The following is a 13,060-nucleotide window of genomic DNA, read 5'->3' on the forward strand; positions in this document are numbered from 1 at the left end:
TATTTGACTCTAGCAATGTCTCTTGTAAGCGTCAAATCTATTAAGTATCTGATGTAAGCACCCCATTCTTTAATTACCCGTGAGACATTCTTAAGCATCGCAATACACTTACGCTAATACCTTTTTGAAAAAAAATCTCAAATCTCGTAAACTAAATAATTAATTAACCTTGTAAATAAAAGTAATATTAATATTCAAGAAACCCGTTAAACGACAAGAAAAGTTTTAAAAAAAAAAACCTACAAATAAAATTACATATGAATGACCACGGATTTAACATAAAAAAAACAAACTTGTATATAATTAAGTATAAATATACGTCAGAAAAACTTGTCCTTAATAGGACCGGTATTAAATGACCCTGGTAACCCCAATTCGTTTAAAGTACACACACATATCTATGCCTTAGGCGTAGGGTTCAAATATATAGATGCCTGGCCCGTGGTAAGGCATATTACGCAATCACTGGTGAAAGTACTAGATAGCTTACTACTCATGCATTGAATCTGATGAATGAACATTTTTTTACGATAGGTTTTAGTGTAGTGGTAACTCCCTTAGGGATGGATTTGTTTCAGTTGAGAACATTTTTGTTCATCAAAAAACTTAAACTTACAACTTATGAAAATTACCCGTAAGTTTGACCTAAAACTTACCATTACCGGGTAAGTTAATGGTAACTTACCTTGTGGTAATTTACGTCTTGCACACTAGTCCTCAGTCATATTGATTATGAGCAAGTGTTTGATTCAGCCGATAGAATATCTCTAGCGAAGATCCTATCCTTGTATGGTATATCAGATAAATATATGAAGATAATTAGTACTCTGTACGAGAATAACTAGCTGTGGTTAAGGTGGGAAATGAGGTTAGTTGCTGGTGTCGCATTAAGTCGCTAAGACTGAGAATGAGTGAAGGTAAAGAGGAGATTTTAGGTAGCAAGAAGATCAATCAAATGGACAGCTTCACTTACCTAAGTAGCAATACTAGTAAAGACGGCGGGTGCAGTTAAGATGTTAAAAGTAGAATAACTATGGCCCGGGGTGTTTTTTTTTTTTTTTTTTTTTTTACAGTTGAAAAAAGTTTGGAAGAATAGGAAGATAAGTCTGCGAACCAATTTAAAATTAGTATTTGAATTTATTTCTGCTCGTCTTTGATTGGTTGATTATAGGAATGTCTGTAAAGTTGTGTTCAATTTTTTCTGCTTAGATTTTAAGAATTAAGATTTTTATTTTGTATAAAAATTTAGATAGATGGGTAGGAAGAATATTATTCAGATAAATGGGTTGAAAATCGGCATAATTTTTGTCCTTCCAAAGGGCTCAATTAATCCTAACCCCATTCTGTTATAACCTTGAATGCCAACAAATATTCCTTGATCATTTTGTTATAATATATTGTTATTTTGTTATTTTATTGTGCTTTTTTTGTTATTTTACTCCTTGCTTATTTAAATATATGCATTTTGAGCTGATTTATTAAAAAGAGTTCTGATTTGTTTTGTTTTTTTAAATGAAAATGAAATGTCAGCAATCAATGCAACCAAATTCGTTTCCGGTTTAGGTTTACTTGGTTGTGAAACTGTTGCGTTAAATTTCAAGCAGAAAAAAAAATAATAATAATAAAATAATAAAGTTTAGAATTAATAATCAATACAACCATATTTTCTATCTTAAGATAAAAAATTCTGAAATAGCCACTTCGTTCAAAACAGTCAAAAGGTCTAATAACTATGCCTCTGTGGATAACATAGCCGGCCAAAGCACCCTCCTCGCCCCCTGGGAAAGGGCTGTAAATACGGCAATCTGCCCATAGTTTACATGCAGAATTTATCATTGGAAAAGGTGGAGAGCAGTTTCATCCTGGGTGAGTCAGAAAAGGCTAAGTATACTAGGGTTAAACTTCAGAGAATGTTGAGAGGGATGTTAAGCTAAAACAAAAGGTACTATGTGCATCCAGGTTATCAAAAAGACGTATCCGCAATATCTTAGTAGTGGCTAAGGGCATTAAATTGAAACTGTCAGGACCACTTAAAAGTGTGACTGTTTGCGATGTCAACTAAGACTACTTCCGACTGGGGCTACCAATACTTGTGACGGCTAATGTGACTACTTTTGGCTGCGACTGTGACTACTCGTGGCTGTCGCTGTAACTACTTGCATCTCCGACTGCGACTACTTGAGATTGTAACTACTTGTGACTGTAGATACTAGTGACTAGATTCTGGAAAATATATTTCTGTATATTCATTTTCAAGAAATATATATATATATATATATATATATATATATATATATATATATATATATATATATATATATATATATATATATATATATATATATATATATATATATATATATATATATATATATATATATATATATATATATATATATATATATATATATATATATATATATATATATATATATATATATATATATATATATATATATATAAGCGAGCGCGTTGCTGTGATCTTAAAAGCAAGTACATCCAATGAAAATTTTCTCCCTGGAAATTCCCTTGTGGAAAATTCCTCCTTGCGAAGAACTCCCCTTCAAGATTCCGACTAGATTTTGTCCCTCTCTGCCTAGATTTTGAATTGAAAAAAATTTTCATCTTTAAAAAAAAAATCCCGAGGAGTTTTCCTTTCTTCCTATATTTTGTGACTTAGCAGGGCTGATTATGACGACTTACTTCGTTTTAATTTTCTTTTCTATTGTTCTTTATTCTTTTTTAAGCACTGAAAAAATCCTTTCTGAGATACGAGAAGGTTGCAACTTTTACATGTAGACCCATCAAACCCAAAGAATATCTTGAAAGCTGCGATTTTAGACAGAAATTTCTTGAACCGTCGGAAATCTATCAGATAGACGCTTCTACCTGTGTATTATTTACTGGCGAAGATCTTTTGGAAGAGGCGTTTTATGACTTCACTAATAGCGTAAGTAGAAATTATACTCTATGCATGTGTTGCCGCTATATAACAGGGTGGGGTTAACTTAGGACGTATTAAAGGTGAGCTCTTGCTGGACTGCTAATATGCAAAATTGATTAATAGTCCAGTAAATCTTGATGTGCTATTAAGCAATTTTTTAATATTGTAGTGCCAGAAATGTTTCTGCTACTCAAATGCCGGGTCAAAACCGTGTTTTTACTGGACTTAAAGCTCATACAACAAGCAATGGAAAGCTACTAACGCACTTGTTATCTGGCGAAAGAAGGGTCAAGGGCCTTGCTGCTATTAAATAAAGAAAATAAGTTTTTTTCAACTGAAAGGAAGGAGCAATTTTACAATGGGAGAGGAAGAGGAAGAAGCTGCTCCCTCCTTAATACCTCGCTCTTCACGCTATTTTTTTGTACTTTTAAAAATGCTTCTTATTGCTCTAATTAAACGATCCGCGTGTCTCAGGAGTCATTCTTAAAGAGTTGGGACAAAATTCAAACTTTAGCGTAGGAGAGAGGTATTAAGGAGGGGGCGACCCCTGTCATGTACATAATAATTTCTGTTCGTTTTAAGTTTTAATGTTGCTCCTTACTTTCAGTTGAAAAACTCGTTTGTTTGTTTATTGAATTCCTGATCGTTTTCAAATAATGCTGGGAAATCTGGCTTTTCTCCACAGAAAGATCCTCTAGAATATTCAATCCCGGTGAAAATTTACCCCGGACAATCACCATTAACGTCTCGACGTGTAAAATTGAGTTGGCAAAGGCAAAGTGAGACAAATAAAAAGAATTTCGTATAGGAATTCTGGCAAATTCTCCCAGTGCAAAATTTCCTCTGAAAAATCCACCCCCCGCAAACTTCCTTTCCCGTGGGAAATCCTCCAGCAAAACATTCACCCTCCTTCCCACCTGACAAATGTATGCATACTTCCCAATAACAAATACTATACGTAAACAATGGGCAAATTTCATAACTTAAAGACCTTTCCCCAGGGCCTGTGGGGGTCATGTCATCTCTAAACGTATAGTTATTGGACCTTTCAACTATGGTGAACAAAATTTTGATCAAACTACTTTGGTGAAAAGGGGAGCGTGAGAGGGGGGCTAGCTGCCCTCCAATATTTTTGGTCACTTAAAAGGCCACTAGGAATTTTAATTTTCGTTCAAGTGAGCCCTCTCCCGATATTCCAAGACCACGGGTTCGAAACGATCACCCCTGGGGAAAACAAACCAATAAACACGCATCTGTGATCTTTCTTTTGACAAAAGAAGCAAAATTTCACATTTTTGAAGATGAGAGCTTGAAACCTCTACAGTAGGATTCTCTGATGCGCTGAATCTGATGGTTTGATTTTCATTAAGATTCATTGACTTTTAGTCAACGAATCGACTGTTTGATCTTTTCGAAAATTAAATAAAAAAAAACAATTTTTTTAACTGAAAGTAAGGAACGACGTTAAAACTTAAAACGAACAGAAATTATTCCGTACATGAAAGGGGCTGTCCCGTCCTCAACGCCTTGCTTTTTACGCTAAAGTTTTTTATTGTTTAAAAAATAGAGTTGTGAGAAAGTCAAACTTTAGCGTAAAGAGCGAAGCGTTGAGGAGGGGACAGCCCCTTTCATATACGGAATAATTTATGTTCGTTTTAAGTTTTTAAGGTCGTTCCTTACTTTCAGTTAAAAAAACTTGTATTTTATACAATTTTTGGACGTTTTTGAATTAATGCAGGTTTTGATTTTGGCTCACCGTACATGAATAATTAAAACAAAATTTGCATATTAATTTTGCTTTTATTTGGTTAAATGGCTTTCTCGAAACTTGTTTAATTTTATTTACGAACGTTTTTATTAGTAATAAATATAAGTAACTTACGAATTAACTTACGTAATGAACATCTATATTCATATATTTTTAATACGTATATTAGGGGGTTCGCCCCCGAGTCAATACCTTGCTCTTTAAGCTAAAGTTCGAATTTTGTTCCAATTCTTTAAAAATGATCCCTTAATCACAAAGGCCGTCAATTAGAACCAATAGCTCTTATGAAAGTACTAAAAAATCTTTGGCTTAAAGAGCGAGGTATTGACTAGGGGGTGAACCCAATCATTTACGTAATATTTATGTTCGTTTTAATTTTTGATAATGCTCCTTACTTTCAGTTGAAAAACTTGTTGTTTTTTATTCAATTTCTGATCGTTTTTTTAAAATAATGCTGGGAAATCCGGCGCCCCCTTCATAGCAATGTCCCTTCCCCCATGAAAACTTCCTCCATGGAAAGATGTTCCCACATAACCCCCGACCCACACCCCCCCCACTACCAGAAAAAATCCCCCCTGAAAACGTCTGTATACTTCCTAATAACCAATACTATATGTTAACATTGGGTAAAGCTCATAACTCTCAGCCCTCCCCCTGAGGACTTCAGGGAGTTCATTATTTCTGACAGACACATTTGTCATATTTCTGACCCTGCTGAACAAAATAGCAATCTCAATATAACGATTGAATGGCTTTGGGAAAGAATGGGTGTGGAAAAGAGCCTAGTTACCTCTCAATTTTTTGTCCCATAATAAGGGCACAAGGGACTCCCATTTCCGTTTGAATGAGCCCGCCTGTGATATTTTATGATCGCTCGATCAATACGTTCATCCCTGGAAAAAAACAACAACAAAACAAAACATAAAAACTTAATAAATAAACACGCATCCGTGATATTTCTTCTGCCAAAAAATGAAAAATTCCAAATTTTTGTAGATAGGAGCTTGAAACCTCTACAGTAGGTCTCCCTGATACGCTGAATATGATGGTGTGATTTTCATTAAGGTTCTATAACTTTAGAGGGTCTTTCCCCCTTTTTTCGAAAATCAGCCAAATTATCTCAGGCGCGTAACTTCTGATGGGTTGGAGGACTAAACTTGATGAAACTTATATATTTGAAATCAGCATTAAAATCTGATTCTTTTGATGTATATATTGGTATCAAAATCCCGTTTTCTAGAGCCGGGTCGCTCCTTACTTACAGTTCGTTACCACGAACTGTTTGATCAGGTAAATTTTCTCAGGCTCGTAGCCTTCGAGGGGTAAAACTTCCATCTTAAATAATGAATGTTAAACATTTGGAATCATAAATAAGTTAAGTTCATAAGTTTATTAATCCACATTCACAAATAAATAAACAAATTAAACAACACTTCAGCTCTGGAGAAAACCTATGAGGGTTTGAAGTTGCGCTAAAGTCCACGTAACTACTTACCTATTAACTCTACTATTTACTTAAACCTCAACTATTTAATTAAAACTTTTATAAGTAAACCAAAAACAAATACACTTTAACCTATATATATGAAAAAAGGAAAAATAATAATAACAAATCCAGTCTCCATCACTCTTCAATACTCAAATACCCCACCCCTCCCATACCCTGCCCTCCCAGCCCAACCTTAGCCCCTTCCCACCCTTACCTTCCAAGCCCGCCCATACCTCTCCAGCTAATAAGCCAATCAGCATATAAGCTAATTCTCTTTATGTATATATTGATATCAAAATATCCGTTATTGAGTTTTAGTTAATGTTAAGTAGCATCGATCCTCACTTACAGTTCGTTATAACGAATCGTTTGATTTGCTTACGTGTTCGATTAATTATTAAAGTAAAGTTCATGTATGTACTAAATTTATTGATGTTATTCGGTATTACAGAGATACATGTCGATGAAAATACTAAGTTAAAAGTTTTTCCAAGTTCTTTGATGCTAAAAAACCTTAAAGCACTGAAAAGTGCGGCCATTTTGTTTGGCCTCTGAAAGGCTCAACTAATTGTGAACGGTTTTAAATAGTGTAAGTTATCATTTATTTACTTCCTAGTTTATTTTCATCCTATAAAAGGTGAGAAGGAATGCGTCCCGTCTGTCCCCTCCCTCGAAAAATAAAACACCCTTTGGGTACTAAAAGTAGACCGAAATAATAGCCTTTATTAGTAAAAGTTTTATGGGCAAGGAATAATCTTTACAAAACAATTTTTGCAAAATATCTTATTTATGAAAATGAGATTTATTTATCTTTTTTAGGAAATTAGAGAAAAGCTTTGTCGAAGAATTAAATTTTGGGGCTTATCATATAAGTTAGTGTGTTCTAAAAAGATAATAAAGCCGAGTAGATAAATATTTACATTTTAATATGTTTAACAGAGTAATGTATTAAAAACATGTACTCCCTCTAAAATTAAGTATGCTAGATACTTAATGAGAAATCTCATTTATCTTGATGACAAGAATGCGAGCCCGTAAATGCACTTAATATTAAACGACTCCTAGACATCTGGCTGGGTGAAATCGATTCACATTGATGCCTTCTATCACCTTGCCAGAGTTAATCATTTTTGAATGCGAGACCCTGTATGTGCTTTCGTGAAGGCTTTAATTCTTCTTACCCCCGAAACCCAAAGAAGTTCAATAAAATGTGTATTTTTGACTGTATAGTGACTTTTATAAAGGCAGTAATTAAATACTTCTTCGCTAAATCCCCCTCCTTTCACAAGAAAAAACCAACAGAGGGAAAAATCTCAGTGAAAAAAAAAACAACAAACGAGCCTGCGGCCAGTGGAGAAAAAAGACGAAAAATGTAAAACGTCGTGGATATTTCACCTGTATCAAAACAAGGCGTCTTCAGAACGAGAGAAACACAAGAAGAACAAGATTAAAAACAAATAAAACCACCACAAAAAAAATACACAATTGGCTCCAACTGTTTTTTTTTCTAGCTAAAACAGTTTTTTTTAGCTAGATAATGGAGCGTTCGATAAGGAGCGTTCAAAATCTTCAATCGCATCTTTCCCGCTGTGACTTTCAAGCAATAGGACAATTTCGCTTTCACGTCCTTGCGTGTGCCATCGGCATAAATATGAATAAAAAGCACAAACTTTCTGTTTTGTTGACTAAACTGTAAAATCGAATGAGGATTTGTTAATGACATACGAATATTGTTCAAAGTACAAACATTTATTTTAGACATTTTGTTACAGATCTTTAATTTTGCAAGCGCAAACCCAACATTTATTACTTCGGCCGCGTTGCCAGCTGCAACTCATCAATGTGGAATTGCTTCTGAAGAATCTGTGGCTCCTTTTGTAAGGTAATAATATCAATTATATTTTATTATTCTCCTCGGAAAAGATTTTGAGTTTCTGATAAATCTAGCTTTTATGGGGAGACATATTCAATATGGTGACGGTTGCTTTGAGCTCCTCGTTAGGTTGGAAGCATTCCCTCTCCCTCAATCCTATTCTGCAATTCAGGGAGAAGATGGATGTTACTCAGTGCTAAGTCATGACTATTATATTGTGGATGTTCGGGAATGTCACATTTAAATCATTCAAGGAGTAGTAGGGTTACATGAGTCTTGTGAGGATGGCCATCGTCATATGTCAGAACAATTACAGAATCCTCTTCCGTTTTGAATAACTCCTCAGTTGTCAAAATTTTTATGATAAGAACCTGAACTAGGTATTGTTGCCGTTTCCATCAATTTCTAATCCCAAAAACAGTTCCTACAATCATTCTGTTGTTAAATGTTTGTTTGAATTTTTTGGGGGGTGATTTGAGGAATATTGTGTTTCTGTTGCTGTGATTGTTGTTTCGGTTCGGGAGTATCGTACTGAGCTCAAGACTCATCGCCTGTTATTTCCCCTAAATTCAAGAATTGAGTTCCGGGGCAGTGCTTCAAAACTGATGAAGAGCTCAGGGAAACTTTCGCAGCTCCTTCAAAATCCTTGGTGGTGACATTTCATAAAGAGGGTATTACAAAGCTTGTTCATTGATAAAAAAAAGTCAATCGTCAAAGAGATTATGTAGAGAAGTAACCCCGATTACGCATTGCTTCTGCGAACAGATTTTTAAAAATGTTTAAACGCTGAACAGAAATAGTCATAGCTTATAATAGTTCAAACTTAAGCGAACGAGCTCCAAAACGAAGAGGAATTAAAACGAACAATAAAATCAAAATTAAAGATATTAAATCCGCTATAGATCAATAAATGAATCCTAATACAAACAGAAATTAAAATGAACAATAAATTCAAACTTAAAAGAACGGAGATTGCCACAAACAGAAGTACGGCTACTGCCCGGTAAACCTTCTTAAGGCCAGAGCGTTGGTGTTGGGCAAGTGTCAAGGACCGTCAGGAACTGAGAATGGCAATATTCAGATGTCTAATCCCCTCTCTGACCTTTATAGGGAAGTACTCAGATCTGCTTGATTCTTATGGACAAGTAAGTTTGAGCCATGGGGACAGAGTGGGTGAATTTTCAGATTCGTCTGTCTCTTCTGATCACCGCCTACCTTCCGCGCCGGAGTGCATTCACTTGAGATTTGGTATACTACAGCCAAGATAAAATAAAATTTATTCATAATAATTAAACATAATTATTTAAATTTACAATGTATACAAAGTGCTAATCTCCACAATGGCTCCTTGGCCTGTAAAGGAGGGGAAACGACGTACAAGTCATTCCAGCACTAAATCAGAGAAAAAGGAGACGTTAATCAAGAAATTTTAGGACCACCAACGGTTACAGCTCTGGTACTAGTTGGCTTTGAAGTTTTATTATTCGGGGATTATTCATAGATCACAAAAAGTGATTTGTAAACAAGAAATGCAGCTTGTCTATCTTCAGGGACGAGGGGCTACATACTTCTCTACCTTTTATTCCTGTCCGATAAATTTCAAGGTACTTAAGTTTGTCTAAAGCACTAAAGTTTGTGATCGTAATGTACTTGGGGAACAGTAATAAGTAATAATGCAAAGTAATGATAGATTTTAAGTCAGATTATGTTTGCCATAAAATACGTACATCGGGAATAGTTGATAAGTTTTATGTTTAGAAGCAAAGCAACGTGGCCTTATCTTGTATGCGTGGAAATTTCAGAAATAAGAAGGTAGATCGTGCTATATTTTACTCTTTAGGGCCAAGCGTTAGCATGTGTAAATGGCGCATTTTGATATTATATAGAAAATAGTAAATGAATTTTATTTTAAGGACAAACATTACATTTTGAGGTGGTTTTTAATAAACTTATCATCTAAATCTTATCATACAAAAACTTATCATAAACTTATCATACAAAATTTTTGTAAGTTTTGAGGGACTGACAACTATTTCATTAATCGATGGTGAAGGAGCAATCTACTTTATGTTTGTATCAAGCTTGACTAGGTTACTTATTTTAATTTTTGTTCGTTTTGGGTTTCATCCATTCATCCATAATGATAGCTGTCGTTTAAAAATATGACTTTATTATTCATGATGATTTCTGTCTTTTCAATTTTGACTTTATATTATTTATTTCCGTACGTTTTAGATATCGATATTGCTCTTTTCTTTTATTTGGAAAGCATCTTTCGTAATTTTTTAAAAATTAATTTCTGTTCATTTTTTTAGCTTACAGTTTTATTATTTGTTATTTTAGGATTATTTGTCAAAATTTTCAGCTTTTTTTGCTTGAGAATTAGAATGTGAGATTGCAATTAAGATTTCAGATAAAGTTTTATTATTAGGCCAAAATTGTAGACCAGCCTTAGATTTATACTATAATCTCCTAATGATTTTTGCTATACACTTTGAAATAGATTGGAATGGATATTTTCAATCAAATGTATTGAAAATCGTACTAATATTGGGTCATTAATGGGGTCCAAGCAATCCTGACCCCTATTCTAAAGACACCCTTGATTATAGACGTATATTACCCAACATTTGATTTTAAAGAGCTTTTTCTTGTTCTGTTTCGTCCTAACAGCTCCTGCCTTAAATAAATGTATTTCTAAATCATTTCAAAATTGTTCAATGTGTCTATCTCTTAAAAAGATTTCGGGTGATGCAAATAAATGACTCAAATTATTTTTTGGAGTCAATAATTTTTTTTTTCGTTGAGATTCTCTTTCTTAGTCCCATCAACATAACATATGGCCGATTAGTTAACAAAAAAATCGAATTTTTGTGTGACGAATGGATTACATTTCCTAGTGACGCAATTTTTGCGTCACAGCCAATATTTTCCTTTCACAGTTAGCTGTTTCCTTTTGCCCTGTCTATACACTCAATAATTTCCAAATTGATGTTTTTCAAGCCATTTGAGGAAGTAATTCTTTGGCCTTTTTTGGACCTATTTTTTGATAGTGTAAGTTCCAAGCTGATCGTAAAACAATGTTTTTTGATCAGTTTTCTTGATCAATTTTTGGGAAGTCAGTTTCTTAAACAACATAAGTGTGTTGTGGTTAGGGTTCTGTTGGTCGAGAATCTTACGAATTTCCATTTCAAGCCATTTGAAAAAGAAAATAAATGTTTTTCTGCTTTTTAAGGACCCCATTTTCGGGTGAATCCAAAACCGTTTCCTGTTTTTGTCTTCAAGGTCGGTTTAGCCCAAGAACTTGCCAACATAGGCTTCAAGCCAGTCGTAAAAAAGCTTTCTGGCCTCTTTTGGGCAGTATTTTTGGGTGAACAGTTATTTTTTACATAGGACTTCAAGGAATAAATGATAAAAGTTTTCAGCTGATCGATGAAAAAAATTCTGCCCTTTTTTAAGCCTCCTTATTTTCTCGGTGGGGGGGGGGCACGTCCCCCCTACAATTCCTTAATTTTCTTGAATTTCTTGCCACTTCTTTTTTACTTTTTCTATACATTTGTTTTTGGTTATCCCCCCCCCCTTAAGAAAAAATTGTCTTTGCTCGTAGCTGGGGATGCTATATATCTAATTGTTCGTGTGTTAACCCTAGAACCCCAATGTTGCATTGGGGTTCCAGGGAATTGCAGATTTAAATTTTCAAATGATTAGAAAGAAAATCATTTTTGCTTATTTAAAGGCCTCTCTAAAAGTTTCAAGCCGATCGCAGTGCTAAGACTAAACCTACTCACCTTTTCTATTATAATTATCTCTTGTGAACAATGGGCAACTCACATGGTTTAAGATGCTTGCACCCGGAACTGGGTCATGTCATCCCCAGAATCATATTTACTGGACTTCTTAACTTTTTTTTTAGAAAATCTTTATGTGAAAAATTTAATCCAATGTCATAAGGAAGTGTCCTGGAGAAAAAGGGCCCGGAAATAAGGCTAATTGCCCTTCATGAACTTGGTCCCTAAATAGGGCATTCGAACCTTTGACTTCCAAATGAATGAGCCATCTCCCAAGGGTCTACGACCATCTCATCCTTATGAAGTAGCAAGGGAAGAGAATAATACATGGAGGATACATTACTCTTTACTAAGTCAATGCTAGTACATCAATTCTGATTTTACTTTTGAAAATGAGGTCTAAATGGCAAAGATCATTTTTTTTTTTTCGTATTTTACAGACTTTTAAAGTGTTGGGCCCAAATATCCTATGAATATATTTTCAGTAGTTTGTACAAAAAAAAAGCTTTGTTGGTTAATTAAATGGTAAAAATCCAGATTTTGGAGGGGGGCTAAGAGTCCAAATGGTAAAATGAAACCGATTCAGGTTGAAAACCGTGTGAGCTCTGATCGTTGTCTCATACAAACTCTGTCCTTAATAATAACTTCTTTTTCCGTATTTCAGATCCTTGAATACTTCTTCATACAAGAAGAAAGTGTCCTCGAAACCATTAGAGCAGCCGAATATTCTTCAAGGTATCACGGCATCTATCCTTTCCAAATGTCATTGCATGAACATTAGCGCCCTAAGCCTTGTCTTGTATGTTGATACAATGTCTGTGGACTCCATAGGATGGGAACGGTTGCGACATCATATTGGCAACATTTCTGGTGGTCATGTATTTTTTAATGTTCATGTTGATCGCGCATTAAGTTGTGAAGGTGGACAGATGTTTATGTAATTTTCTATCAAATAAAAGACTTTCCCAAACATAGTATGAATGTTTTAATTATTAAATCGATGAGCGCCCGTCCCTTTTATCCTTTTGTCAGACAGTATAAAGTGATTTTTGTATAAAGAAAAAATGGTAGTAAGAACCTACAAGGAAAGAAACTTTGGTATTCCAGAAAGTTACAGCTTTTGGATATATATTTACCAAAAAAACATATTTTTATCAAATATACAAGTTGTCGTTTATGGGAGCAAAAATATAGCCAA

The 13,060-nt window shown here is 34.4% G+C and overlaps 1 protein-coding gene across 1 annotated transcript in view; it reads left to right on the plus strand.

The window, feature by feature from the left end:
- LOC148955385 (proteasome assembly chaperone 1-like) overlaps window positions 1-12,837 on the plus strand; it is a 42,345-nt gene extending 29,508 nt beyond the window's left edge. Inside the window, exons 3-5 of the mRNA XM_089101939.1 lie at window positions 2,748-2,950; window positions 7,974-8,083; window positions 12,527-12,837. Coding sequence (XP_088958065.1) covers window positions 2,748-2,950; window positions 7,974-8,083; window positions 12,527-12,803 — 590 coding nt within the window. The 3' untranslated portion in view covers window positions 12,804-12,837. The remainder of the gene's footprint in view (window positions 1-2,747; window positions 2,951-7,973; window positions 8,084-12,526) is intronic.
- The last annotated feature ends 223 nt before the right edge of the window (window positions 12,838-13,060 follow it).

This window comes from Artemia sp. Qi Xiang Cuo, chromosome 2, assembly GCF_049724085.1.
Source record: "Artemia sp. Qi Xiang Cuo chromosome 2, ASM4972408v1, whole genome shotgun sequence".
Classification (NCBI taxonomy): Eukaryota; Metazoa; Arthropoda; class Branchiopoda; order Anostraca; family Artemiidae; genus Artemia; species Artemia sp. Qi Xiang Cuo.